Below are 26522 nucleotides of genomic sequence, written 5' to 3' on the forward strand. Positions count from 1 at the left end.
CTGCAAGTAAGATCAGCTCCTCAAACTCGAACATCACCTCCTCTAAATCGTAAATCTCCATCAGATCCAGGGTTACAGCTCCACATGTATCTGTGTTTATCTGGATTCTCCTCCCTGTTTCACTTTTAAACTTGTGTTACAGCTCCAGCTTCTGAGAAACGGTGAGAATCAGAATCAGCTTCTCCCAGAGTCTAAAACGCTTCTGGTTCAGAATAAAGCTTAACGTGGTTTAATGTAGTAAAAGAAGGAGACAGGAGCACTAAACTTCTCTTCATTATTACTGCTCATAAGTTCCTCCACTAATCACATTCCTCACTCGCTGTTTTACTACAATAAGTCACGGTAAGCGTCGTTCGTACGGCCAGAGTCGCTTTTACTGCCTCGTATCAAACAGTTTGTCTCATTGGAGGAGCTTTGAAAAGGTCAGCGAACAGCAAACTGGGTCAAAGTTTGAGCGCTGTGGCAAGCGCAAGAATCAATTAGAATTTGCTGCATATAAAAATGGACCGTGGGCGCAGTTCGGACACCCCTGCTCTACACGGACACGATAAATTACTTCGTCCGAAAGTTTACGCCAATTCAGCCAGTTAATGTTTGTGTAACATCTGGAGCTTGCGAGTTCTAATCTCAGCTCTGCTAACTGCTAATGATTGGCAGGTCCGAGGGAAGAAGCCTGTAGGGATTCCTCATAAGTGCTGCATTTACTCCCTCTGCTGGCTGATCGATGGCGCTGCACTCTCTGTGCGTGATTCGGATCTCCGTATGAACTGGTGCAGGTGCTGCACACATGCCAGAGGGGGCGTGTGTTAGTCCTGGCCCTCCTTCGGTCAGCAGCAAGTGTTTAAGTGTGTAAATATTCTGGCAGGAATCGGAATGCTGACGTGTTTGATTTTGCCGTTTCGTTTTCAGCACCAGCACCGTCGCCGAATCGTACCGGCAAATCAACGTAACCATCGGCAACCGCACGGTGCTGGAGGAGGGATACTACTATCTCAACAACTTCAACAACATCCTCAGTAGCTTCGGTACGTTATCACACACACACAAACACACGGGTGTGTCCCTACAGTTAGTAACTGAACTCTCTTGCTCTTCTTCTCTGGTCTCTGCAGTTACGCTGTTCGAGCTCACCGTCGTCAACAACTGGTACATCACCATGGTACGTGCAGCATTTTATATTCATGTGATCATGTGTGGGCCACGCCTTGTTAGGACTGACAGGTACACATTCATTAGGACTGACAGGTACACAGACCACACCTTATTAGGACTGACAGGTACACAGGCCACGCCTTCTTTACAAGACTGACAGATACACAGGCCACACCTTCTTTACAAGACTGACAGGTAAACAGGCCACGCCTTCTTTTCAAAGCTGACAGGTACACAGTCATTAGGACTGACAGGTACACGGGCCACGCCTCAATAGGACTGATTGGTACACAGGCCACACCTTTTTTCTAAGACTAACAGGTACACAAGCCACGCCTTCTTTCCAAGACTGACAGGTACACAAGCCACATCTCATTATTATTGACAGGTACATGGGCCACGCCTCATTAGGACTGACAGGTACACGGGCCACGCCTCAATAGGACTGATTGGTACACAGGCCACACCTTTTTTCCAAGACTGACGGATACACAAGCCACGCCTTCTTTCCAAGGCTGACAGGTACACAAGCCACACCTCATTATTATTGACAGGTACATGGGCCACGCCTCATTAGGACTGACTGGTACACAGGCCACGCCTCATTAAGACTTAGAGGTACATAAGCCACGCCTTCTTTCTAAGACTGACAGGTACACAGGCCACGCCTCATTAGGACTGAGAGGTGTTTAGGCCACGCCTTCTGTCCAAGACTGACAGGTACATAGGTCACGCATTCTTTCCAAAGCCGACAGGTACACAGGCCACGCATCCTTTATGGGTACAGAGACCCATAAGACACTGGGAATGGCCGATACAGAGTCCAGCCTTTGTTCCGCCTCCAGTAATGATTCGTAACGACCTGATTGGCTGTTGTGCTCCTGTTACAGGAAGGTGTGACGTCACAGACGAGCCACTGGAGCCGACTCTACTTCATGACCTTTTACATCGTCACTATGGTGCGTATGAAGCGTTCGTGTGTGTGTGTGTGTGTGTGTGCCGTGTTTTACCACTGCCTGTTCTCCTGCAGGTGGTGATGACCATAATCGTGGCCTTCATCCTCGATGCTTTTGTTTTCCGGATGAACTACAGTCGCAAGAACAGAGAGCCGCAAGGCGACCCAGAAGGTTTCACTTCCTGTTTACGTCTCATTCATCCCTATTTCACTGTGCCTTCATTTTCCTGTGGCTGTTGCACCTCTTTAAGCATCGTGGACTGTGCCGATGCACAGCTTTGCTGCTCCTTTTTTACAGCTTGCAGCTGAGCTCAAAGTTCAAACTGATCCAGTTTGCCACAGAGCGCCACCAGTACGACCGGTTTTGTAATTCGGCGTAGCTGGAAATTCATCCGTTCCTCACAGGAACACAAAACAATGGTTCGTGTTATAGAACCTTAGACCTTTTGATTTAATCCAGCCTGCAGTGTCCCTGGATGTAGCAGCTCTCGAGTGCAGCGGTACGTGGAATGTGCGCCCAGCCTCGTGGTGAACGAAGCGCCAAACGCTTATCACACTTATCATGTGGATGCAGCTTTAGGATCGGCCCGGCCTTCAGCTCATCTGTTAACGTGCAGCAATTCTTTAAAGCCAGTTACACAAGAGCGAGAAGTACAGCCGAAATTCTTTATTATGATTATGATAAACTGTGTGTGTGTGTGTTAGTTGAAAAGGGCGTGGTGTTTGAAGCTGAAGTGAACCGTGCTGAAGCGCTGCAAACACTGGAGCTCTACAAACACACACTTACTACAACCAACCTGAGCTCGCTACATAACATGTGTATCAGCATGGACCGGAACGGGGTACGAACACACACACACACACACACACACACACACACACACACACACACACACACACACACACTGTAAAGACCCCTAGCATGCTGGGTAATATATATATATATTTTGTTCCCCAACCGCAGCATGCAAGTTTGGTCTTCCAAGGTCGCAGGTCACGCACGAAGAGTGACCTGAGCATGAAGATGTACGAGGAAGAGATCCAGGTACGATACGAGTTTGGTTCCTCGCTATAAAAATATATTTTCGAACAAGGGTGTGTTGGGGGGTGGGGTGTCCAAAATTATTGGGGTAAAAAAGGTAAAGGAACTGCTGGAGGAGGAGGTCTGGGCGTGTATATAGTATATATCCAGCTTCTTGTTTGGAAGGTGGTGTCGGGGCGCAGGGCCAGCATTGTACGGGATTCGAACCCACAACCTCCTAATGTTTAACTTAAAGCTCCTTTAGGATTCCACTGTCCCTGTTTCAAACCTGGCCACATTTTGTCAGGGTGCCCGTCTTTCGTGTTAGCTTAGCAACTCGCAGGGCAAACCCACGCCCATCCAAATTCATTGTTTAGGGATGTACTGATACTGTATTGGTACACGGTATCGGAGCGGATACTGATACTGATTTGAAATGTGTGTGTGTGTGTGTGTGTGCAGGAATGGTACGAAGAGTATTCCAGAATGAATCTACCTCAGCCGGACAGTACACTCCGTGGAGAACTGGACAGTCCTGACCCCACACCGCATTAACTGAGCTCTCACACGCGCCGCCGATCCGTGTGTTAGCATGAACGCACGGCGTCCGGCGGTCTGGTTTCGTATATAAACACGTAACAGTTCTTCAGGTGAGCGTCCCTTACTGGGCGAGGGACCGCGACTGGTCAGTGTAGTAAACGCCCACTTCCTGTTCGCACCTGTTCTACTAGCCTTATTTCCCGTCGCACCCTTACGGTTCCGCGACCAATCAGGGAAGATCAGTCACGGGGTCGCGCTCGGGTCCAGGAACCAGGTTTATTTTCATTTTTATAAGTGAAGTCTCGTTTTGGGATTTTAAGAGGGTTTTCTGCTGTAGCAATACAATACAGACGCTGGTGTTGGACACGCACAGTTCCCACGAATATAAACTCCATAACAAAAGCACAAACATTTTTAATATATTTAATATTTAAATTGTTTTATGTAGGGTTTTTGGACATGTTTACTTCATTAAGAACTGCCAGCATTGTTGATAGCACCGCTGGAGATTCGAACCCTGCATCCCAGCAGTAGTGTGCGAGCGCATCACCCAAGACTGGGTATCGAGTCCACCCCGAGTTCTCAAGTTCTGATTTATTCTGTTATTATTATTATTATTATTATTATTATTATTATTCAGTATTAAATCTGCAATAACGTACGTTTATGTTGTTAACATCCAGCGATGATTTTAAGAGCAATATTGTGGAGTCGTATGAAGCCCCAATCAGATCATTATATCATGAACGAGAACCTTGAAGTTTAGCTCATGTTAGTAAAGGTCCATCATGCTAATTATGCTACAAGTGGACCCATTTTTATTATTATCATTTTTTAGCTGACATCATAAAGCCTAAAAATGTTCGGCCTCTAATAAGCTTCAGTTTTCTGTTATGTAGCTTTTACTCAGCATTACATTTCCACATCAATTCTATCTGTACGTAAGAATCTCTCACTTGTTATACAGTATGATATATAATATATAATCACCGACGTGTGTAAATATTAGCGGGAGACAGGCGGGACGACGTCGTTTACTCATGAACAAATACTAAGCTAACAGAACTCACTACTAACGCGGGTTTTACACACTTTTAAACCTTGAAACCTATAAATAATTTTCTAGAGACGTTCTTTTGTACGTGTATGATAATGTACTGAATTCGTGTGAATCGATTAAATGATTCATTTTAATGAACTCGACTCCTTTGCTCGATTCGTGTTCTTCCACCACCGGTGCAGTTGCTCTGACCAGACAGTAGGGGTCACTGTAGCTTCTTCTGTGTGTTGATCGCCTGATGTTTTTGTGTTCAGGGGTGTCTAAACTTTTCTTGTTGGGGGCCACATTTAGAGAAAAAACATGCAGTGAAGGGCCACAGACTCATGGACTAATAAATAAATAAAACATAAGGCCTGCTCGATTACTATAAACTACACGTTTTTTTGGTTTGAATGAGATTATTACATTCTGTCGTTAAAGCAACTGTTTCCTGACAAATTAAACATACCCACTTCCCTCTGAAATCCGTTCAGGAACATTACTGCAGGTGTAATGTCGTTACTGGTTTAATTTATGAGAAATAGAGACGTGGGGTGTTTTATACCAGTTTTATACCTAGTTTTGAACCACCCAGTGTTTAAACTAGGAATGACTTCTTTTTAGACTTTAGATCAGTGGGCCGACTTTTATTTAATGTCTACCTAAAATACCTCACGGGCCGTTTCAGAAAGGGTAACGGGACACACCCCTGTGGCAAGGTCGCGCTGCTGGTAGAGGGAAAGAAGCATATCTAGTCGTATCCAGTTGCCCAGATGCATCTTATCCACTGCTGCAGACCCCGACCGTGACCGAGGAGGCCTGGGACTAGTTTCCTTTCACCTGCACCAGACGGGCGTGTATGGAGATCTGTATCGTGCACGGAGAGTGTGCGTTATCCCCTGTCTATTATCAGTGCCATCGATCAGCCACTAGAAGGCAGAATTGCACCAGTTATGATGAGCCATTACTGTCTGTGTTATGGTCTGATCTGGAGCTCTAGAGGGATGCGGTAAAATATCATTATAAAGACTTTTGAGAAGTTATAAATGCTGTTTTTTTATTTATTGTGTGTGTGTGTGTGTGAGGAGTTTTACTCTCCATTAGTGTGTCTGATGGATCCGCCGGCGCTGTCGGATCTCAGATAGTGGATCACGTCTGCTTGATCCTGGATAAACCGCTGGATCTGGAAAACAAACACCGACTCTGTGATCTGAGCAGTGATTGGCTAGCGAAATAGTCTGCCGCGCTACCAGAACGGCTTATTTTATATAGCATGCAGTGTGTGTGTGTGTGTGTGTGTGTGTGTGTGTGTGTGGTGTTCCTCACCCTGTTCAGCTGCTCGTGAGTGTCGACGCCTTCTTCTCCGCCCGCTCCCCCGTCAGTCATGTGATACAGGTTAAGAGTCACGACCTTTATCTGACCCAGCAGCAGTGTGGATTTTGCCGCCGTGGCCTGGATGTGGTCCCACGCCGATTCCTGAAATAAAAATCGTAAATCGTGATGGGCGTCGTTTCGCTTTGAGTCGTTCGTGGTGGCGTTTTGTTCGTGGCGGGTCGTACCAGTTCGAGACCCTGCGACAGGACGCAGTCGAGCTCGGTGCGGAGTTTGGAGACGGTGTTGCCGTGCTGCAGGAGCTTGGAGCGCCGCTCGCTGACGTAGCGCCTCAGTTCCGCGTCCTCGTTCTCCTTCTGTCCCTCCGCCTTGCTCTGGCGCTTTAGCAGGTGCTCCCGCGTCGAGATCAGCGTCTCGAAGCGGCCCGTGAGCTGCCCCACGTCTTCGAACTGAAAGAGCGAGAGATTTGACGTCCTGAATGCGGCTTCATCTCGCTGAGGGTTCGGTTGGTCATGTGACTTACTTTCTTAGCCGTGGTCAGTACGTTATGCAGGAAGTGGCGGTAGATTTCGTAGCGATGGGCGCTGGCCTGCAGTCGCTCCTTCTGCTCCAGCAGGGCGGCGATGTTCGTGTGTAACTGCTGCAGCTCCTGCTCTCGGTCCTTCACTGCAGCTCGCTCCGTCTCGGCCTTCTTCAGCCCCCGCGCCCGCTTCCCATCGTTCTCCTAACAGAGACAGACAGAGAGAGAGAGACAGAGAGAGACAGACAGAGAGAGACAGACAGAGAGAGACAGACAGAGAGAGACAGACAGACAGAGAGAGACAGACAGACAGAGAGAGACAGACAGAGAGAGACAGACAGAGAGAGAGAGATAAATATCCAGTGTTGTGGATTCCTGTGCTGCTGATGTTTCCAAGAGCAGTCTGGAACTTGGTAGTGAATATGGCTTTACACTTAAGCAATCTGTCATGTTCTGTGTGCTGGCAGATTTACGGCTGAGCTGTTGTTGCTTCTGGAGGTTCTGAGGAACAATCAATCAGACAGACAGACAGACACAAACAGAGACAGACACAGAGAGAGACAGACACAGAGAGAGACAGAGACAGACAGACAGACAGAGACAGACACAGAGATAGACAGACCGAGACAGACAGAGACAGAGACAGACAGAGAAACAGACAGAGACAGACACAAGACACAGAAAGACAGACGGAACTTACTTTAAGAAATCTGTCAAACTTCAGTAATGAATCTTTCAGATTTTCTTCTTGTGTCTTCAGTTCTTCTCTCTTCTGTCTTAAACTTTCTTTCTTTACCTCAAACTCCTAACACACACACACACACACACACACACACACACACACACACACACACCCCGCTGAATAGTTTAATGTTCAGGCCCATTAAGATCTCACTTTCGTTTCTGCTGGACGGTGATAGTAAGTGTTTACTTGTCTCTGAGTTTGCAGCGTGGCGTCCATCTGCTGCAGCTCTCTGTGCTTATCCAGGAGTCGCATTGCTCCTGACCGCAGGTCGTCGTCCTCATGCACACTGAAACGCCTGAGAAACACACACACATGCATATACTATAATACACTCCAGCACTTTATTAGGAACAGCTCTCTTGGACACACATTTCTTTGCCATTTTAGGAGCTACACATACAATACAATCAGATCAGCTGTGAAATTAGAACCACCTACAATACCTGTCAGGGGACAAACCAGGCAGCGAGTGAACAGTCAGTTCTTGAAGACTTTGCAAGGGCCAAACTGTGATGGCTAGGCAGCAGGTCCTGTGAGGTGTTCCCAAAAGTGGTCCAACAGGACAATTGATGAACCAGCGGCAGGGTCCTGGGGGCCCAGGGTGGTATTTTGGCAGGACTTTGGGTGGTTCCAATGTTACGTCTGTCTGTCTGTAGTCTGTCTGTTATTCTGGACTCTCTGTCACCATGTTACTACAGTCAGTAGTTGTATATCCACACAGTCCATCTGTATGGTGGATGTAGCTCATAAAATTGCCAATAAATGTGCATTTGAGGCAGGTTTGCTCGGTTAATTGAAATAAAATCTTTAGAAAAAAGGTTCAGTTGACAACAATTGACGATTCTTGCTCCTCATTGTTGTGTTTTGATAATGAACCGTTTGCTGAATGAAAATGCATTAAATACAGATTTAAACAGATAAAATGGGAATAACAAATTAAAGCACTCACGCTGAAAGCTGCTCTTCAAACACTGTGTGGAAATAATCCTCCAAATTTACAGACATTTTAATATTTTAAGCTTTTCTTTCTTTCTTTCTTTCTTTCTTAGGAGTTTTGAGCCCAAACTTCTTAAACCGCTTAGTACTTGTGTTCGGTTTCCATAGTAACTTCAGCAGTGACTCCGGCGCCCTCTAGTGCTCAAACCTGATATCGCACTGCGCGTCCCAAATTCAACCGTGTTCCCTACACAGTGCACTAGATACTGAATATTTAACATTTTCTGTACATGTATGGAAGCCTAACATGAGATAAATGATGCACTACAGAGGTCCCATAATGCTCTTTAATCAGGTACTGTTTAAATAGTGTAGCCTGGCAGCGCAGAACAACCAAAATGCACTGCGTAGTGTGTAGGGACTAGGGACACGAGTGCTATTTAGGACACAGCTTATACAATGTGCTTTTTTTCAACGCTGCAACGTTACACTTTTTCGTCCCAAAAAACATGCAAGAGGTGGATTGGCTGCTCTGCATCGCCCCTGTTCTAAATAAATGATTTATTTACACAACTGTAAGCCGAAAAAGCTTTTAAAAATCTACGTCTCCGAATCCCAAACAGTAAATTTCATTTAGAAATATTAGATCTATTAATAATGAAGATCAATAATTTGTGTGAATATTTAAACCTAATGAACCAGCTTTACAACACAAGAGCTTCAGTCTGAGTGTTTTTATGTGTTTATTTGGTGCGTTAGGCCTTCATTTATCTTTCATGACCCCGATTCACCCCCGACTCGCCCCTCTGTGCTGTTTAAGGGGGCAGAAAACGAGGCGCTGATGTTTTGGTTGGGATTAGAAATGCAATTTTAATGGAGGTTGTTTCTGGCTTGCGTAAACGTCAGAACCGTCTGAGACTGTGAAGTGATGTTTTCAAGTGACTGATTTTAAGAGGACGCTCGTGCGTGCAGGAATCAGCTCAGTCTTCTTGACTATTACCTCTTGCTTTGATCTTTGAGCTCAAACCCAGAACCCGAGGACCTTAAGCGATGCACCACATTATAGGAATGACCCTCCGTGTGTTTAATTTCACTCTCACCTGTGTGTTGTGTGTGTTTGCAGTCACTCTTGGTTTATTCATCATATTCAACACTGTTCACACATGAGCACACACACACACACGCGTTCATTATTAAAGCGTGGTGGAGGATGCACCGGGTGCGTCCCGCTCTGAGAGCATCTCTGTGTTTATGCTAATGAGTGCACTTACACTTCATGATTTAATAATCAAGTGTTTTATGCGACAGTGAGAGCGAGATCTAGAGCAGTTTGTTTGTTTATTGTTTGTTTGTTTAGTGTTTACCTGCACCGTCTGTTGTTTACACTGAGAGAACAACACCCACAACACACACACACACACAGAATACTAGAGAATCGAGATACTGTAAGTACAGTAAAACCGTCTATCCTGCACAAAAGCCTCTCAGACTAAAGCGATCAAAGCCTGCTCGACTGTGGACACTTTTACTAATGGTGCAGGAGTCATTTAAGTCATTATTTTTATAGATTGCACCTAAACGCATTTGTGCTCAGTGTTGACAGGCCTGTGGTAGCATAACGAATAAGCTTCTGGGCTACAAATCTCAAGGTTGCTGGTTCAAGCCCCACCAGAGCCAAACTGCAGCCGTTGGGCCCCTAAGCAAGGCCCTTAAACCAGACCTGCTAAAGAAAAATTGTTCTTGCTTTCCAGAACTTTCCAGTCCCTATTCTGTCCGTTATCTCCGCTACAGGCTGCGTTTACTTTTATTGGTTTCTGTTATTTTGACCAACACTTCTTCGGCCACAGTGGTGTTCCACCTTGGTTAAGCATCCTGCATACTGGGTTCAAACTTTCAATCTTATGTGTACAGGGGCAACACCTAACATCTCCGTGGCGATGCATGTAACACTTTAAAAGGGCGTCCACATACTTTGGGTTATGTAGTGAACATAATGAGAATAAAGCCCACGTACAGACAGAAGTTCCTTCGGTTCTTGAGCGGCGCTGATGGATCCTCACAGTTCTAACGTCATTTATTCCGGGCTCCTCGTTTTGCTAAAGTAATCGGACGTCCATCAGAGCTCACTTTCAGGAAACGGACGTAGACGGACGTCCCGCGTCTCTAAAGAAGAGACATCCCGTAAACCGCGATGGCATCCGGACAGTCGCGCTGATGTACGGTCTCGACGTCCGCGGCCATAAACTCTGATTTGGGTTAAATGGGGCTCTTTGAGATGCACAAGCTAATGAGATTAGGGGCTAATCGGAGGCTTCGGCGGGGTGTGCGCTAGCCGCGCGCCACGTCCTTAATAGCACGGAGGTTCAGCTAAAGCTAAATTGCGCTATTAGCTGGGACAGAGTCCACTCAGATGGGTTAATTGGCGGTAATTGGGGATTAGGGCTGATGGGGAATTGGCTCTGAGGTCTCGTTTGGACAGATTTACGGTGCCGAGCCGAGATTTACCGTAGAAATTAAAGCGTACAGCACAAGTACACGGTCAAAAGTATTGGGACGCCCCTTCTAATGATTGAGTTCATGTGTTTTAGCCATAATAGATGCTAACAGGTGTAATAAATCAGTTATGTAAAGAAAATCACATGCAGACTTTCTCAGCCCCACTCAACAGCTCTGGGATGAATCGGAACACTGACTGATCGATCAGCGCCCAGCCGTACTGACTGAACAGGCACAAATTCCCACAGACGTACTCCAAAGTCTTGTGAGAAGCTCGTTCTGGCTGAAAAGATCACACAGACTTTGCTCGGACCAAAGAGACATGTCCATGACGTTCTTCATCCTGATCAGGGTCACGGTGGGTCCAGGACCTGTCCTGGGCTAAGCTGGACTGCTAGAACGCAGAGAGAACATACAAAACTCCACACAGACATAACTAAAGATGAGCAGGATGGTAGCACAGTTGAGGATTAATCGATGTTGGTGTTTCTAATAATCCAAAAGATCTTCCTGGTGTTTTTTTACTCATGACTTTATCCTGATCAGGGTCACGGTGGATGTGGATCCTCAGCAAATTGCATAGAAACTGGGAGCCAGGTACGAACCCATGCCACCTACTGGCATGCTTTCCAAAGTAACTGAATGAGCAGGTGGAGACAGTAACCAGAGCTCTGATCCTAGAAATGTGAGTTTGTTCCTCCACCTTGGTGACCTCCTGTGAGGAGATTTAGCATGTTCTCTCACTGCCTGTGTTTCCTCTTGTCTCCTAAACTCATGCAGAAGGTGGATTAGCTGCTCTAGATTGCCTTAAAATGTCCTTCCTTAAACTGTTGCTGCAAAAAAGGCAGTGGTGCACTGATAAGATCAAGGTTCAAGATCAAGGTTCGAATCTTAGTGGTGCTATCAGCCGGTTGGGCGTCTAAACAGACATGATTGGCTGTGTGTGTGTGTGTGTGTGTGTGTGTGTGTGTGTGTATGTGTGTGTGTGTGTGTGTGTGGCAGCTGAAGCCCTGCAATGGATTGGTAGTCTGTCCGGGGTTTTCCTGCCTTTCACTCACTGTTTACCAGTGGAACCAGACCCACTGTGACCCTGACCAGTTAATGAAAATGAAGATAAAAAATACTTTGCATAATAATGATGTTTATTTTATTATTTGTTTATTTTATTATTAATAATGATAATTTAACACACACGTGGTAAATACTGAGTGATTAATAGTGTAATTTTTCAATCTGATGATTCATTTATTAAATAAATAAATAAATATAAAGACGTATCTGATTAATTTCACATCTTTATTTTGCAGTAAACAGAACAGAAGATTTAACGTCTATAATTTAATTTAAATAAACACAATCACAGCACAACAAAATCATTTCAACACATCGGTGGGTAGCACAGTTGCCTCACAGCAAGAAGGTCCTGGGTTTTCTCCCAAGTACAAAGACGTGCAAGTGAGGTGAACTGGAGGTGTGTGTGTGTGTGTGTGTGTGTGTGTGTGTGTGTGTGTGTTTGCTCTGTGATGGACTGCTGACCTCTCCGAGGTGTCTCCAACCTTTCAACCAGTATATCAGACTCACCGAGACCCTGACCAGGACAAAGTGGTGGTAAAACAGACGATGAATGAATGTGGATGTGAAACCGCTCAGTTCATCCTTGCACACACAAACTCAGGTTTGTAAACATAAACAAAGTGATTTTAACTTGAATTTCATATCTGCAACACGTTCCAAAAAAGTTCGGACACAGACACATTTGATTCTATTCTTGATTTTCGCCTCTTTTCTCAGTTCAAAGTCTGATATTTTAAAATGATTGTCTGTGGTAATCACGCTCAATAATAAAAACACACAAACACAGTTACCACTCCACGCCGCCGTTAACACTCGGCTGATTCTGCTCAGCGTACACGCCGTAATCCTCCATCGAGCATTGTGATCGGACGCCGAAATCGCAGGCGTACTGAGGGTAGACGTCCTGCAAGGGCCCGGGCGTGGGGTAAAAGGCCGCGCCCAGATCCCGGCAGGCGGGAAACGAGGAGTAGGACGAGCATTCTGGGTACGACTCCCACTGAAACCTGGTGTTCACGCGGGTCTGCTGCGGGGTTACGTCCGCCCTGTAGGGGGCGCTGTGACACGGAGAGTCTGATATCTGATAGGTCAGGAGGGAGGCGGAGTCGCCGCAGGGGGGCGGAGTTTTGTCTTCTGAGAAGAGGCCGCGTTTACCTGTGAGAAGAGGAAAACACGGTGCTGAACCCGACATGAACAGTCTCATTTCAAATGGATTTAAACCTGATCAGGGACGCAGTGGGTCCAATGCCTGGTGAATTTGCACCAGGAGGAAACTTCGGAATCGAACCCAGGTCCTTAAGACCCATGTTGCTGTGTGTGATACGTACCTGTGGGCACCGAGCAGGTGTGGTCTGGTCCGAGTGCAGGTGGTGCGGTGTAGGGCGGAGCCTGGGTGACTCTCGGACGAACCGAACACGGTACCAGCGGGTACTCCGCCCTGCAGGGGGTGGAACAGAGATCAGAGAACAGAACAGAACCATCCCAATCTGTGCACCACTGTCAAAATACCTGTAGTGTGGTGTGTGACCATAAGTATGTGGACAGCTGACTTCCACAGTGACTGACTTCGGGTATTTTAACTACACCAATTCCTAGGTAAATAAAATAAATGAAGTTTGTGCAACAGTTTAGACCTTGCCATGTTTGAAGCCCTGGGTGGCACAACTAAAAGCAGGTACTCCCGAGTTCTTGAGAAACCGCTGGCCGTGCCTGAGGGAGGGAGGGAGTAAATACCCGTGGTTTTGAAATAGGACGTACAATCAGCTGACGGTCGGGTGTCCGAATACTTTTGCCATACAATTTCAGGCGGTTCTCGTACCTCTGTGCGCCGGACATCCGGTGCAGCTCGGTGTCGTCGTTACCACGGAAACCCTTAGCAAACGGGTTGTTCTCGATCTTCAGCTGAGTGATCTAGAAAATTTAAAGATAAAAGAATCGACCCTCATCTGTCCACCATCCACCATCCATCCATTAATCTATGTGTGTGTGTGTGTGTGTGTGTGTGTTTTATTGACCGTGTGGTTCTGGTAGGACGTTACAGCGATGAAGGACGTCTCGGGGAACGAGTGTGTGTAGAACATCGTACTGCTGGAACCGAAGCCGTTCTTCTCATCCGCCTTCACTATGTGCAGCCGGGGCTGGTACTTATGCATAGAGTTTAAAATGATCTGTAACACACACACACACACACACACACACACACACACACCAAAGCCATGACAATAGGATTTGATTTTCTAAACTTTGTAACAGTGGTGAGATGTTTCTACTCTGGATTATTCACTTGGAATTATTATGGAAATGTAGCAACAGCGACTCCTTCTGTCTGGTCCAAGCACAGCACCTGTGGCAGAGGAATACTGAGGACATAGCGTGTCGACCAGACAGCAGAAGCCCAGTCAGCCTCCCTCCCTCCCTCCCTCAGTCACAGCCCACTGTGACCAACTCAAGAGCGTCGAGATCTCAGCAGCACTTACGTGGCCGAAGGGGTCGAGGTGGTTGTTGGTGAGTTTGAGTTTGTGGAAGGAGACGAGCTGTTTGGTCCAGTGAGATCCTGGCGCAGGAGAATCGGGGTGAACGTAGAGTCGGCCCGGCATGGCGGGATCTGCTTTACCGCTCACCAGCCTGATACAGACAGAAACAGTGCTAGGATCGAACCCGGGTCTCTTAAGTTGGGCAACACCAACATTAGACGTGGTGTGACAGTCTCACCATTTATTCTCGGAGAACTTGTAGCGATGCTCGTCAGCAGAGACGATGTCCATCAGCAGGATATATTTAGCTTTGGGGTTCAGACCTGTTACCCTCACCTTGTAGGACGGGAACATTCGACTGAGGAACGAGATCAGATTCCTTCTATTAATTTAATATAAAATCATGATTTTAATTATGAATTATAAATGAGATCTTCTCACCGTCCTGCTTTGGTGATGATCATTTCAGTGGTAACATCATGAAACTTCCTCCACAGCTCCTTCTCATGTAGATGAACCCGGACGCCCTCCATGACCTGCAGCGGACAGTTTAGGGCTCATCATACTCACAGTAAAAATAATATAGATTTTATTGTTTTTATTTTTTTTTAGGTGCTAAATGAACAGAATAAAAAATCTGCAAACTTTTACTTACCATCCTAATAAACACCAACAAATACAAGGTTTAACCTGTCAGAAACAAGTAAATAATATCATATAATAAATGTAATAATATAATAACAGACACATCTGTAGTTTAATTATTTATATAATATAATATAAAAGTGAGGTCTAATTTGTGTAACGTACACTTTAATAATTTAACAAACACGTCTGAAATATAAATCATTAACGAGTAAACGAAATGACTTTAATATAAAACTATTAATATATTAACATAATACATATTAATTTAATTATTATTAAATATGTCTAAATTGTTATGTCATTATTTATTCAATTTGATTATAAAATATATTTATAGTTAATACATTTAATAATAATATATACACTGTATATGCATGATATCTAATATATAATCTGCCTGTAATGCACTCGTAATACATGATTAATTATTACATATGTGGTAGAATTATAGGTTAATTATGTAGTTACTTATACAGCAGCTCAGGACTACATTATAAAATCTATATTTTAGGGTTTAGACTTTAGAATAGATGAACTGGTCTGTATATCACACATTACATATTACATATTGTAATTCAAAGTCATTTAAAATATATATATATATGTGTCATGTCTCTAATAATATGATTATTTATATGGAGCCCAGGTCTGTAATAAAATAATAACTAAAATAATTGTCATATAAATGTGTGTTTATTTAAAACTCTAAATGTTCTTGTTTTTATTCTGGCTGTTTAATACTAAAACTGTATTTTTTATTTCAGTGAAAGGTCTGATATATTCAATAATTTATATTAAATTATCCAGACACTTTTATGAATAAAGTGTATTAATAAAAGGGTTTTTTCAGTATCAGCACCTAGAAATCACAGAATCACTGCAGGTTGAAAAGCGAAATTATTATTTTATCTTTTATTTATTTCTGGTGTAAAAGTGTCTCGTTTATATAAATGTATAAACAATGTAATTAATTAATTTAACAAGAAATATAATAAATAAAGAAGAATCATGTTGGTTCTGTCAGATCAGGAGGTGGTTACATCCTGTTACTGGTTTCTGCTTAAACTCGAATAGCTTTTAAATATGTTATTTTTACTAAATTAATTGTATTATATGGAATTCTGTATTACATACAATTTATTATTATTATTATAAGTACTAGTATAAGTAGTATTTAGGTAATAGTAATACATACTGTTGCTATAATATTATATTATTATTACATTATTATTATTATTGTCTCACTACATTAAAATGATATTATTTAATTAGAATAAATAATAAAAACCTGTTAAATATATTGAATATAACTTACCTGTAATTGCACCGTGACTGCAGAATGTCACGCGGGTTCCGTGGGTATGAAGTGCGCGCGCTGTGGAGGTCCGTGGGAGGTTCTGCCCTTTAATCCTCGTGGCCCTCTTATACATACTGATTACTGCTCATTTTCATTTACCAATCAAAACCGCGCAAACACACACACACACACACACACAGTTATAAATAGTGGAGTGGATGATAACTGCGTGTCTGTACCGTGGGAACAGTTAGATTAGAGTTTATTTCTGCTCTCTGGTTCAATCTGATCCGATTCAAATCACCAAACCCACGATTCTCACGCAGCTTCATTTATTCGATTCTTTTACCTGTGAGGAAAATATTCCGTGTCCATCCACAGTTTGTTCATGGTTGCACTGGGACCCACGTGATGGTGGAACCACTAACTCAAACCCAGCAAACACGACACCCGTATCCTCGTAGTTAGATCATTAAAAGAGAAATAAACTTTAGTATAATTTACTTAAGTGTTTTTTGCAACGTTATACAGGAACCATCTAACAGATTCTAACTAACTAACACAACACTGTAAGAACCTTGATGCTCTTTATTACATTTAGGAACAGACTACTAAAAATGATCAGTAAAACTACTAAACTTAAACATAAAACCTTCTCTTATAGCCTCACGTTTTAAATTAAAACCATTACATTTAGTTTCAAGCCATTTTATAGCTCGAAATGAAATTTTTTTATATTTATACAATATTTATACATGTTTGTATGAAGATGGAAAAGCACATTGTGTCCTGAACTGTTACTGGTGAGTCATAAAGGTAAAAGCTCCGGGATTCGAACCCAGAACTGGGCTCACAAATCCAGAAGTGAACCCAGCCACACATCAGTGCACGTTTAATGTCGGTAATACTGTATAGGGATAAATAATCACATGTAGCGCCACCTAGCGGGAGCAGCGGAGAAGCTCCTTCAATATCGATTCTTGGTAGATGATTAAAAAGTGCTTCACTATTAAAGCACTATTAATTATATACAGACTGTAAACTGGTGCATTATTTATATTAAAACAATGTTTAGCAGCACGAAATGCATATTTTAAGTTAGTTTAGTTGAACTAATAAACATAAACACGTTTATAGTAAATAGAATAAATAAGTCAGACTGTTTACCATTACAGTTTAAAATCTTTACAAATAAATTCTGTCATTTAATGATTAGCTCAAGACTGGACAGTCCTGATCAAATGTCATGTTTTGCATTGTATTTGCTAAAATCAGTTGAATAATTAATTAAATATGACAAGATCTTTACACAAATGTCAAACTTAGGTAATAAACAGTATTGAAAAATCATTGTAAAATGTTCGTTTTTACTTTGTATTTAACTGTATTTAATAATAATAACAATATTACTACTACTACTACTACTACTACTAATAATAATAATAATAATGCCAGCGTCCTGTTCTTTGTTATTAGTTACCGCATTTTGTTATTACTGTGTTACTGATTTAAAAGGAGGTGCCCATACGTGTTTGAGACCTGGTGAAAGGCCACGGTGTGTTTTAATTTATTGTTTTTATCCATATTAAAGTATTCAGCAAGGCCTCATAGCCTGAAGATGAGGGGGTTGCCATCCTGGAAGAAACCACTCGTATATGGATAAAAACGTTCCATAATATAATCCGGTTATCAGTCAACAGTAAATCATTCAGCTTCCTTTTTGGCCCTAAATAAAATCATCATCGTTATATTTATTTATCTACATCCAGTCACCAGCAGTCAGGACAGACACGAGAGGAATTCATTCAGGAATCTGAGATTTATTGTATGTATTATTTAGCATTCAGTCAGGGTTCATGCTGATTATAATGATGATTTTAAATGCTCCGGCCATGCTAACTGGCTTCGGCTCAGCAAGACGATTCTGAACTCAGTAGCTCGTTCACATGAAACACATTCAACATTTAGGACGGATGAAATTATATGTCAAACGCGGACGCCAGAGACTCGGGGAACACAGAGTCGATAAAAGGCACTTGCCAACGGATCCGCCCTGGAACGTCGTGTAAACATAAAACACGGAACACAAAATCACGCCATCATCGAACACAACGAATCCAGACTCGTATACAAAAATAGAGCCTGCACGCTACGCTAGTGCATTTAAAATCACCTGAATCTTCGATACGGAGGAAACGATAGAACGATTAACAGCTGCCGTATCTACAGTCCTGACCCGTTCAGGTCAAATATAATGGACGCAAATAACGTACGCAGAACATTCGTTCTGAAACGTGCTGATTAGCCTGGAGCAGTCTGCTCGTTTTTTGGTAGGGGTGTGTGCTGGGTCTAAGCCTGGTGATTCCAGCACAGAACTAAAACAAAGCAGATTTCGGGTTCACTTGCATGTCGTAAAACATACTATATATGAGGAATATCTGGTATGGAAGATACGCTTCAAGGGTACGAGGTGCGCACACTCAGGTTCTATGTTTTTACTCTAGACAGCACTGGGAGAGAGGACGGCGGACGAACGGAGCGCTGGAGATACACGGCGCCGGTTATAGGGGTACGTGGCTGAACAGGTAGGACACGGACTCGCCGTTGTGGGTCCGCCGGATCGCCTCGGCCAGGATCATGGAGATGTCGATCACCTGCGGAGCAAACACATCAGCTTTATAAAAATGACGCCAATAAGAACGACTGTCCTCTGATTGGTCGATGTCTGGACTGAGTGGTAGCTCAGTGATTAAGGTACTGTGCTAGTAATCATAAGGTTGCTGGTTCATGCCCCACCACTGCCACAGTTGGACCCCTGAGAAAGGCCCTTTTCCCTCAACCGCTCATCATTTTCAATACTGCAGCTCTTGTGGGGTGTGTCCCCGGTCTGCAGTGGTCAGTATCTATCAGGAAGAGGGGTAAACCGGCGACAGGGTCAGGGTACTGTAGCTCAGACTGCTGAAGAAGTTCATGCTGGTTCTGATAGAAAGGTGTCAGACTCCAGCAAAAGGGTGGAAGGTGGTCATAATGTTATGCCTGGTCGGTGTAAGAGCCCAGAATTAACACCGAACCGTTACGACAAAACACCATCAGTACAATGAAACGCGGTGGTGGCAGCATCATGCTATGGAGGTGCTTCTCAGCCTCAGTCGGTGTTCCGGTTCATCCCAGAGCTGTCGAGTGGGGGCTGAGCTCATGGCTCTGTGCCTTAATAGAGCTCGCTCATACTGGAACAAGACAGGGCCTTCCCTAAACTGTTGCTGCCCTTTAAAAGCATGTCATTTCCTTAATATAACTGATTTATTACACCTGTTAGCAGTCGTTGAGGCTGAAACACGTGAATCCTGATACTCTGTGCAAAAGAAAAGGTCTCGGTCACGTTCATCAGCTCCGTGATTGGTCGGTCTGTTGTTTGCGTGTGGAACGTGAACCTCAAGGTCGTGGGAATCTGAAGCTCAGGCTGCAGGTCAGGTCAGATTTGGGCTGCAGCCTCGCCGTGTTCCCAGACTGAGCAATTGAGGGTTAAGGGCTCAACACTGACATCCTAGGAGTGGTGGGGTTTGAACCAGCGACCTTCTGATTACTAGTCTAGGCTACAGCTATACCTGGATCTTGCTGCACTGTTTGATCTTGTCCTCCTGAGGAATGGTGTTGGTCACCACCACTGCCTCGAAGTTGGCGCTGTTTATGCGAGAGATGGCCGGACCGGAGAAAATCCCATGGGTCAGAATGGCGTAGACTTTGGTCGCCCCGGCGGACACCAGCCTGGACGCAGAGTACACACACACACACACACACACACACACACACACACACACACGATTACGGCAGGATTCTCCTCACCTCCGACAGTACAGCGTGGCGCGCTCTTACTTGTCGGCCGCGTGGCAGACCGTCCCGCAGGTGTCCGCCATGTCGTCCACCAGGATGGCGACTCGGTCCTTCACGTCCCCCACCAGAACCATGCGGTCCACCTCGTTGGCCTTCTTCCTCTCTTTATGGATGAGGGCGAAATCCACGTTCAGATGATCGGCGATGGACGTCACCCTACACACACACACATTAATGATCAGGTCATTTTATTATTTCGTTTCAGAACATCCGACGTGGCCCTTATTCATCCCCCTTTTTCTTTTTTTTAAGGAAATAAGCAAACTAACGGCTCCACGTCCCTGCAGGTTTGGAAGCTGGGGTCAGAATGGAAGGGTCAGCCTGCTCAAGGGTCCAACGGCAGAGCCACTGGGCTCTCATAAAACTCTCATAGTGCAAACCATATGGCATCCATGTACAAAAGTATTGGTACACCCCGTCTAATTCTCGAATTCATGTGTTTCAGCCGTAACACTTGCTAACAACAGTTTAGGGAAGGTCCCCTCCTGTTCCAGCATAAAGACATGAAGAAAAGCTACAGTGTCCTGCACAGAGCCCTGACCTCAGCCCCGCTCAACAGCTCTGGGATGAACTGGAATATCGACTGATCGATCAGCACCCAGCCGTACGAATGCTGTTATATTGTGACTGAACGGGCACAAATTCCCATACTTAGACACATGTCAAAGCCTTGCGAGAAGCCTTTTAGCTGAAAAGAACACACAGACCCCTAATTTATTTTCATACCGTGTCAGTGGGATGCCTGACACACTCATGGCCCAGGTGTCCAGATACTTTTGACCACATAGTGTTAGTGCTTTGACCATATTTATTCCGTCTCAGTCCGGGTGTGGTGAACACAAACGGTCCAGAACATCTTCTGGCTTGTTTTCGTTTTCTGAATAGATTCGCGCAGTTGGATCTAAAAACAACCAACATAACGGATCATATGCAAGTCGTGAGCATGGAGCACACGGAATAAAGCACACGCTACACCCGCACGGGACTCCCGAGCGGCGCCGAGATGTTTCATTTAGATTTAGATGCTTGCAGATATGGACTGAACAGATTGAACTTGGCCAGATGAATGAGGGTCAATCGGTCATGCAGGATCCAGCACGTGAATCAGAACCACACACACACACACACACACACACACACATATATATATAAAACTCATATTAAAGCGGCTGGTCATGCTTCAACTCTCAAGCTCTTCCAGTCTAAGGTAGGTGGGTCTGCTGGGCTTGCTCAAGGGTCCAACAGTGGCAGATTCAATCAAGTCCAGTACCAATAGCACTATGATGCACCACTGCTGAGATCTGGGTTCGAACCTCTGCTATGCCAGTAGCCAGATTGGAAGGAGGTGGTTGACCAAACAGGTGCACTTGCCAGTGAGCTATCTGTGAAGATCCCAAGCCCAGATCAGGTCTGTGGACCAGAATGATCCGATGTGGCTCGCTGAGTACACATTCTAGTATCCCATGATGCAGCAGAGGCCGTACAGAAGCGTATCCAGGAAGGCAGCACTTTTAAGCCATACACTGTTAGCCGAAGGCAAACTAGATTTAAACACACTGACACACACACACACACACACACACACACACACACACACAGCAGGACCTTACCTTCCACACCTAAAAGGAAAAAAAATACACTCATGTCCACTTTCAGTTCTTCACGCTTTGAAGCTGCTCGGCAGCAGATTTGTCCAGTGGGTGGCGCTAAAATGAGACTATGGCATACAGCTACCCTGCATCGTCTTTCCCTCATGTACCACAAACGCCTGTCAGCTACATCAGGAGTGTAAGCACAACATTTCAACGTTTCACGGTTAAAGATAAAAGGATGCGTTAATGGACAAAATGCTCCAAGATTACAGAGCTTCCATCGATCCAGAAACCGAGGAATATTAAAAGGATGCAGAGCACGACTACCTGCTCTCATCCGAAGCTGCACGATCCAGCGAGTGAAGCCAGTTTCCTCTCAACAACGTCAACTTTACTACATGATTATAACCAAAACAAACCCTCCCCTCACCACAAACACCAGCGGCAGCATCAGTACGGGTTTATTTTGTTTGCCAGCGTCAATCAAGTGAATGATTTACCCGAGAGTACACGCTAAGTTTTTAGCGTGTCGCCTGTTTTTCCCCCCACCGGACAGAAGCCGTGCAGGGCAGCCATCAAGATCTCGGCAGTGTTTATAACGACACTAAAACGAGCTCAAACACGCCCACTGTTCCAGCACAGTGAAGCTTCCGTTACAGACAGGAGACCAAATCTCACAATGATCTGAACGTTTCTACAGAGAGACGAAAATAAGAAGCAGAAATGAGAGAGAGAAATGAAAATGTGGAACGGAACACGGAAGGAAAGCACAGCGCCTAGAATGACGTCTGGGGTCGAGCAGGGCCATCCCCGATCAGGCCACGGTTTGAATTACTGAGGGGATTAGGGATGGGGGGGGGGGGGGGGGGGGGATCTGACCATTCTGATTAACTGAAGTGTATAATTCAGACTGGATCTGCCCCTCCCATTCCATGCAGGCACCTCAGCCGAGCGAGCTCAGCAGAGACGAGGAACTCGGGTTCGTGGTCCCTCCCTCTACAGACACGCAGCCGATCCGGCGCCGGTGAAGCCAGGATAGCGTGTGCTGTTCCCCATGTCATGTGAGAGAGTGAGAAAACGTTCGGAACTCGATTGCAGCATGAATATAACGTACTCTCAGCGGGATAATCCGTTAGCGCACCGGCGCCGAGATTCTGAGCTCCTGGGTTAGGATTTCGGCGCCCTCTAGCAGGCACGACTGGCCTCCAGTCTGCTGGGTGGGAAAGACCGGATAAAACAAGGGGCGGACTTCGGTACAGAAAGTGGAGGAGCGCAGAGATCGGGGCGTGGCTCTCCGAATATACACCCTGCTTGGATGCTGTTGGGGTCCCCAGCAGTAATGTAAGACAACTGATTGCACAAAGCGTGCCTTCTTCCACTGTTACTGCATTTCAGTATGAGAGAGAGAGAGAGAGAGAGAGAGAGAGAGAGAGAGAGAGAGAGAGAGAGAGAGAGAGAGAGAGAGAGAGAGAGTACCTTTTGGCACCTCCAGCATCAGGAGAGACGATGGTACAGTTCTTCCACTCGTTAATGTTCTCTTTAATCCACTTGAGAACAGCTGGCTCAGCATACAGGTTATCCACCGGGATATCGAAAAACCCCTGAAACACACACACACACACACACACACACACACACACACACACACACACACACACACACACACACACACACACACACACACACACAGATGAACACTTAGACAGCGCCGGTTTCTGCACATGAAGCTAAATATTTCTTTACTTTCTTTAAAAATCACTTCATCCTGATCAGGGTTGCAGTGGGTAGTGGTGCCACTGGTTGCTCCATGGACAGGTTACCGATATTTACTCACCCACACCGAGAGGCAATTTAAAGTTGCCAGTCCACCTTCCCGGCTCCAGTTTGGCAACACTAAAAGGTGTAAACGACCGCTCGTGCTTAACAGAACAGACAACTCGGCGGTATGTTACGCCAGCCCACTACCTCTGATCTCCGGGTTTGAATCTCAGCGGGTGTCTAGACAGTACCTGTATCTGAGAGGCGTGCAGGTCCATGGTGATGATGTGATCGGCTCCGGCGACGGACAGCATGTTGGCGACCAGCTTGGCGGAGATCGGAGCTCGACTCTGCGCACACACACACACACACACACACACACACAAACATCTCGAAATCAGGATATATTCAAAGAATAAACATTATAAGTGGCATTTATTCGTTAAATGAGTTCAATGGATGGAACATTATTCGGCCATGCATGCAAATCACTGCACATTAGAGAGAGAGACAGAGAGAGAGAGAGACAGTAGAGAGAGTGTGAGACGAAGACTTACGGACAGGCAGGAACAGTGATCCAGGTCTGAATCAGTGGAGTCGCACGATTACGGTTTAATTAGCATCACTGTTAGTACTTGTCGTGTGTTTATGGCTGAATATATGGTGAACAACACGGCTCTGCTCATTTCTACTGTGGCGTTCCCTCCCTCAGACACGGCCAGTCCTGTCTGTGTGGGCGCTTTAGATTTCGGGACCTTACGGGCTAGAACCCGAGCCAGGTTTTACATTTTTAATAGTGACATGCAGTCCACCATGTATGCAACCATTGTGTGTGTGTGTGTGTGTTAGTGTGTGTGTGTGTGTGTGTGTGTGTGTGTGTGTGTGTTAGTAAGCAGGCTCTCTCACCCCCACCTTATCCTTTTTGTCTTGCCGGGCGTAGGGGAAGCAGGGGATGACGGCCGTCACTCGGGACGCTGAGGCGATTTTACAGGCGTTTATCATGATTAATAACTCCATCAGATTATCGTTAATCTCACCGCACCCGCTCTGGACGATGTAGACGTCTTCTCCGCGCACGCTCTCGCCGATCTCGACACTACACACACAAACACACATAGATTAAAACCACGTATGTCAATAATACCACAAACAGGACGTAAACTAGGCACTCGGGTGGCGCAGCGGTCTATTATTTGGGTCCGCGGGTGGATTGAGTAGCTGGCAGAGCGGCACCGGAGCACGCTTCCGTTTCCTCTTGCGTCGCTACCCGTTTTCCGTGTTTCCGTGTCGCCTGTCTTTTCTATTCTGCAGCTTTGGTTTGGTTTGTTTGTGTGTATTCTCAGGTTTCACTACATTGTTTTTATATTCAGGTATTATTTCCCAGTCTTTGTTTTGGTGGCTTTTCTGACAGATTTGTTCTGCCCTGCTTAAGCCTCCTGTGACCGAGTTAAATTCTAGTGAGTCAAAAGTGAATAGAGAGTTCCCACCAATTCTACAGGCTTCTTTGTATTGAGACTACAGATTTAGGGCTGCTTCACTGGGAAAGCTTCGCATGTTCTTATCGTTCAAGGCTGCGTGACCCATCTGAAGATAAAGGTCAACTAGAAACACACAACACTCAAGCACTGCCAAGGACTGATATATTAAGTATCAGAATGCTCGCTCTGACCGTCACACAGGCTCCACTTTACAGCTTAAAGCAAGAGTTCATCCAAAATTCACCTCTCCACAATGTTGCACATTTAAAAATGTGAATACCTCCATGTATAACTGTACCTTTTCTGAGAAGAATATGAAGTATGTCTGTGGGAATTTGTGCCTATTCTGTCAGCAGTAGTAAGGCCGGGCACTAAAGTTGATGTTTGAGTTCATTCCAGAGCTGTTTAGTGAGGCTGAGGTCAGGGCTTTTCTTCATGTCTTTATAGAGCTTACTTTGTGCACAGGGGCACAGTCACACTTAAACAGGACAGGGCCTTCCCTAAACCATTGCTGCAATCATTTCTGGAATCATTTCATTTCCCCTTTATATAATTGAATCAAAAGCAACTGTTGTGGGGTGTCCCTTTAGTGTATATAATATAAATAAAGCACAGATGAGTGCACTCTTGTTTAATCGACGCACTACAAGAATTAGGAGTCATTGTTTGGAATCGACTCTTATACTAATCTCGATCGATTTGCAACAAAAAGATTCAGAATCGGAGTCGACTCAAATATCACTTCAACGGACGCATTCGGTGCGCAGTGACTTCTGGGAAATGTAGTCTTCTTTCACAGCGTCGATCCATAAATCTAAGCGACGACATGCATCTAAAAAAACTACAAAATGAAATCAGCAGCAAAGCACCGTTCACCATGCGGGCTAATCACCACGAATAACAACCACCCTTTTCTGTCCTAAACAATAAACATTTTAAGCGATATAATAGAATCTCACCATGTTTCCTGGTTGCTGAATTTCTTAGTGACCACTTTCCCCAGTTCCAGTCCCAGTCGGTCAGCGATTTTTTGAGACAAATCTGTATGCGAACTACCGCTAAAAATCTTGATGTTAGGCATTCTCGGCTGTTTCCGGGCCTCTATGGTGCCTGTAAGAAACGACAGCTTTAGAGTAAAATGTAAATAGTGAAGAAAGTGAATAAATCCGCAGTAATATTTATAACTGCTGCGGCTCTGAGAGTAACTATCACCGTCTGCTCGAGACTCCCCAACATTAAACTGCGCGAGAGGAGAGAAACGGCCCAGCCACGCCTACTGTTCACGCTGCGCTCTGATTGGACGGGAGATTACCATGGAAACAAGGAGGCTATTCAAATAAAATTATTTGCTGTAGTTAATTAATAAAAGTGCAAAATAATGAAACTGGAACTGTAAATTAAAATCAGAACATTTTCATGTAGATGCTTTTATCCGCAATAACTAATGACTAATTAATTATGACTGAATACAATCCAAGCGGTTGAGGGTTGAGGGTCTTGCTCAGGAGTCCAACAGTGGCAACCTGGCAGCGGTGAGGCCTGATCCAGCAAGCTTTTGGTTACAAGTCCACTACCTT

The 26522-nt window shown here is 44.9% G+C and overlaps 4 protein-coding genes across 5 annotated transcripts in view; 1 reads left to right on the forward strand and 3 right to left on the reverse strand.

The window, feature by feature from the left end:
- The window catches only part of tpcn1 (two pore segment channel 1), a 13726-nt gene extending 8855 nt beyond the window's left edge, over nucleotides 1-4871 (forward strand). Inside the window, exons 19-26 of the mRNA XM_062988891.1 lie at nucleotides 1-6; nucleotides 910-1025; nucleotides 1113-1159; nucleotides 2043-2111; nucleotides 2183-2279; nucleotides 2813-2949; nucleotides 3072-3152; nucleotides 3591-4871. The exon at nucleotides 1-6 is cut by the window's left edge and continues 84 nt beyond it. Coding sequence (XP_062844961.1) covers nucleotides 1-6; nucleotides 910-1025; nucleotides 1113-1159; nucleotides 2043-2111; nucleotides 2183-2279; nucleotides 2813-2949; nucleotides 3072-3152; nucleotides 3591-3683 — 646 coding nt within the window. The 3' untranslated portion in view covers nucleotides 3684-4871. The remainder of the gene's footprint in view (nucleotides 7-909; nucleotides 1026-1112; nucleotides 1160-2042; nucleotides 2112-2182; nucleotides 2280-2812; nucleotides 2950-3071; nucleotides 3153-3590) is intronic.
- Nucleotides 4872-5737: 866 nt separating this feature from the next.
- On the reverse strand, nucleotides 5738-8390 carry cfap73 (cilia and flagella associated protein 73). The gene is made up of 7 exons (XM_062988633.1): nucleotides 8254-8390; nucleotides 7491-7599; nucleotides 7260-7364; nucleotides 6563-6763; nucleotides 6267-6488; nucleotides 6034-6183; nucleotides 5738-5890 (listed from the first exon to the last, which is right to left on the reverse strand). Exons 1-7 carry the CDS (start codon nucleotides 8307-8309, stop codon nucleotides 5798-5800), a joined length of 936 nt encoding a protein of 311 aa, XP_062844703.1. The 5' UTR covers nucleotides 8310-8390; the 3' UTR covers nucleotides 5738-5797.
- A 4207-nt stretch (nucleotides 8391-12597) lies between these two features.
- tbx5b (T-box transcription factor 5b) lies at nucleotides 12598-14814 on the reverse strand. The gene is made up of 7 exons (XM_062989151.1): nucleotides 14723-14814; nucleotides 14520-14639; nucleotides 14285-14432; nucleotides 13823-13975; nucleotides 13627-13718; nucleotides 13136-13245; nucleotides 12598-12962 (listed from the first exon to the last, which is right to left on the reverse strand). The coding sequence occupies exons 1-7, from the start codon at nucleotides 14812-14814 to the stop codon at nucleotides 12598-12600; spliced, it is 1080 nt and encodes a 359-aa protein (XP_062845221.1).
- A 3212-nt stretch (nucleotides 14815-18026) lies between these two features.
- Nucleotides 18027-26186, reverse strand: prps1a (phosphoribosyl pyrophosphate synthetase 1A). 2 transcript variants are annotated; one of them, XM_062988324.1, is made up of 7 exons: nucleotides 25905-26186; nucleotides 24380-24563; nucleotides 23719-23817; nucleotides 23186-23310; nucleotides 20100-20273; nucleotides 19832-19991; nucleotides 18027-18880 (listed from the first exon to the last, which is right to left on the reverse strand). In XM_062988324.1, exons 1-7 carry the CDS (start codon nucleotides 26024-26026, stop codon nucleotides 18788-18790), a joined length of 957 nt encoding a protein of 318 aa, XP_062844394.1. In that variant the 5' UTR covers nucleotides 26027-26186; the 3' UTR covers nucleotides 18027-18787. The 2 variants fall into 2 exon arrangements, with proteins under 2 accessions (XP_062844394.1, XP_062844392.1); XM_062988322.1 differs by having other exon boundaries at nucleotides 24374-24563.
- Between the last annotated feature and the right edge of the window lie 336 nt (nucleotides 26187-26522).

Source organism: Trichomycterus rosablanca, chromosome 26, assembly GCF_030014385.1.
Source record: "Trichomycterus rosablanca isolate fTriRos1 chromosome 26, fTriRos1.hap1, whole genome shotgun sequence".
Lineage (NCBI taxonomy): Eukaryota > Metazoa > Chordata > Actinopteri > Siluriformes > Trichomycteridae > Trichomycterus > Trichomycterus rosablanca.